General features: G+C 41.5%; 1 protein-coding gene across 1 annotated transcript in view; it reads right to left on the bottom strand.

Annotated features, from left to right (window-relative positions):
- The window catches only part of TAF1B (TATA-box binding protein associated factor, RNA polymerase I subunit B), a 68,599-nt gene that overhangs the window by 21,576 nt on the left and 45,531 nt on the right, over positions 1–1,492 (bottom strand). Inside the window, exon 9 of the mRNA XM_019520738.1 lies at positions 1,126–1,273. Within this exon, the coding sequence (XP_019376283.1) occupies positions 1,126–1,273 (148 nt within the window). The remainder of the gene's footprint in view (positions 1–1,125; positions 1,274–1,492) is intronic.

The following is a 1,492-nucleotide window of genomic DNA, read 5'->3' as shown; positions in this document are numbered from 1 at the left end:
TTTTATTAGACCAACTTAAATAGTTGGAAAAAAACAATTTAAGCAAGTTTTTGGGTTCAAAACCCCTTCATCAGGCTGAGGAAATTTCAGCAGTCAGTGTGTGCTCTTCCTGGATGGAACGAAAAGTAAAGAAGCCAGAGGCTGGGCTGGTCTGCATACAAGACAGGCAGTCAGTGAAGATGTAGATTGAGGAGTCAACGGGTGAGAGACCGGCTGGGTGGGGGAGAAGAGAGAAAAGGGGGATGAATAGCGGAGAGATACCTAGGGAGTCAGATGATAGGCAGGTTATAATGTGTCATAAATCTAATGTCTATATTTAGTCCATGATTCTTTACTTTTCATTCCATCCAGGAAGAGCACACACCAACTGCTGAAACTTCCTTAGCCTGACTAAGGGTTTTTGAACCCGAAAGCTTGCTTAATAATTGTTTTCCAACTATTTAAGTTGGTCTAATAAAAGATATCAGATTCACGCAAAGAACCTTGTCTGCCTATGTCCTTAGACCAACACAGCTACAACCTACACCCCTCTAAATACACAGGATCTTAGGGTTTCTCTGTAGTACTATAATCAACTTCAATGACACCCTCAAGCCCCAACTCAACTCATCACCTGCACTAAAACCCCTTACATTCACACACTTCTCCTGCCCCTCCTGGCAGTTCAGCCTGATCCTAGAAGCTCTTCTAAACTTTAAAGCCCTAGTTTTTGTGTGCCTTCTGGTCTGGCCCTCCCTGCAACCTATTCAGAGCTTACCTGGGCACCGCAAGTTACAAGCACAGGAAGACAATCTGTTCCTGATTTCCAGCCATTCTGCACCCTTGTCTCCTGTCTATAATTAGAGCCGGGCACAGAAGGAGGGAACAGTACACTTCAGATGGATTTCTAAGAGGCATGTAGGAAAAAGCAGCAGGCCACAGGGTAAGGTAGAACTAGGAAGGAATATCCTTTGTGACTTACATGAGTTGCAAAAGACTGCAAGAGTCAACCCCAAATATGACTGTAAACTTACTCTTAGAAGGTGAAGGGGAAAAACTGTAACATCAGGATATATAATTTATTGGATGGAGACTGAGAAGAGTTTAGAGTGTACCAAACAAAATTATTTTCCAGTAAGTATTTACCAGGTAAGTTGGCTTCCATCAAATACTTTATGCACAACATGTCTGGATGAAGAAAGCAGCTGTCAGTTATAGCTGGAAAGCGAGGCAAGTCTAAAAATGCTGCAAGTTCAAGCATCTTGTTATGTACATCTTCATACTCAGGCCAAGACTGAAAGACAACAAAAGTTTAATTGTTTTTTGTTTGTTTGTTTGGGGGGGAGGACTGTTACGTGTGTTTGCTTGATTTTATGCTGACATCTTTAGATATCAATTTTTAATTCAAATTCCACCTTTATTCTTATATCAAAATGTATATTCCCTTCCTTTAGTGACCACATGAAGCACTGGTATTAGGTAGGATGCTCTTAAGATTTGGACCCCTGCCACT

This window comes from Gavialis gangeticus, unplaced genomic scaffold, assembly GCF_001723915.1.
Source record: "Gavialis gangeticus isolate Ggan-Ray unplaced genomic scaffold, GavGan_comp1, whole genome shotgun sequence".
NCBI classification, from domain to species: Eukaryota; Metazoa; Chordata; order Crocodylia; family Gavialidae; genus Gavialis; species Gavialis gangeticus.
The sequence above is the reverse complement of the archived record's forward strand: the minus strand, read 5'-3'. Positions and strand labels throughout refer to the sequence as shown.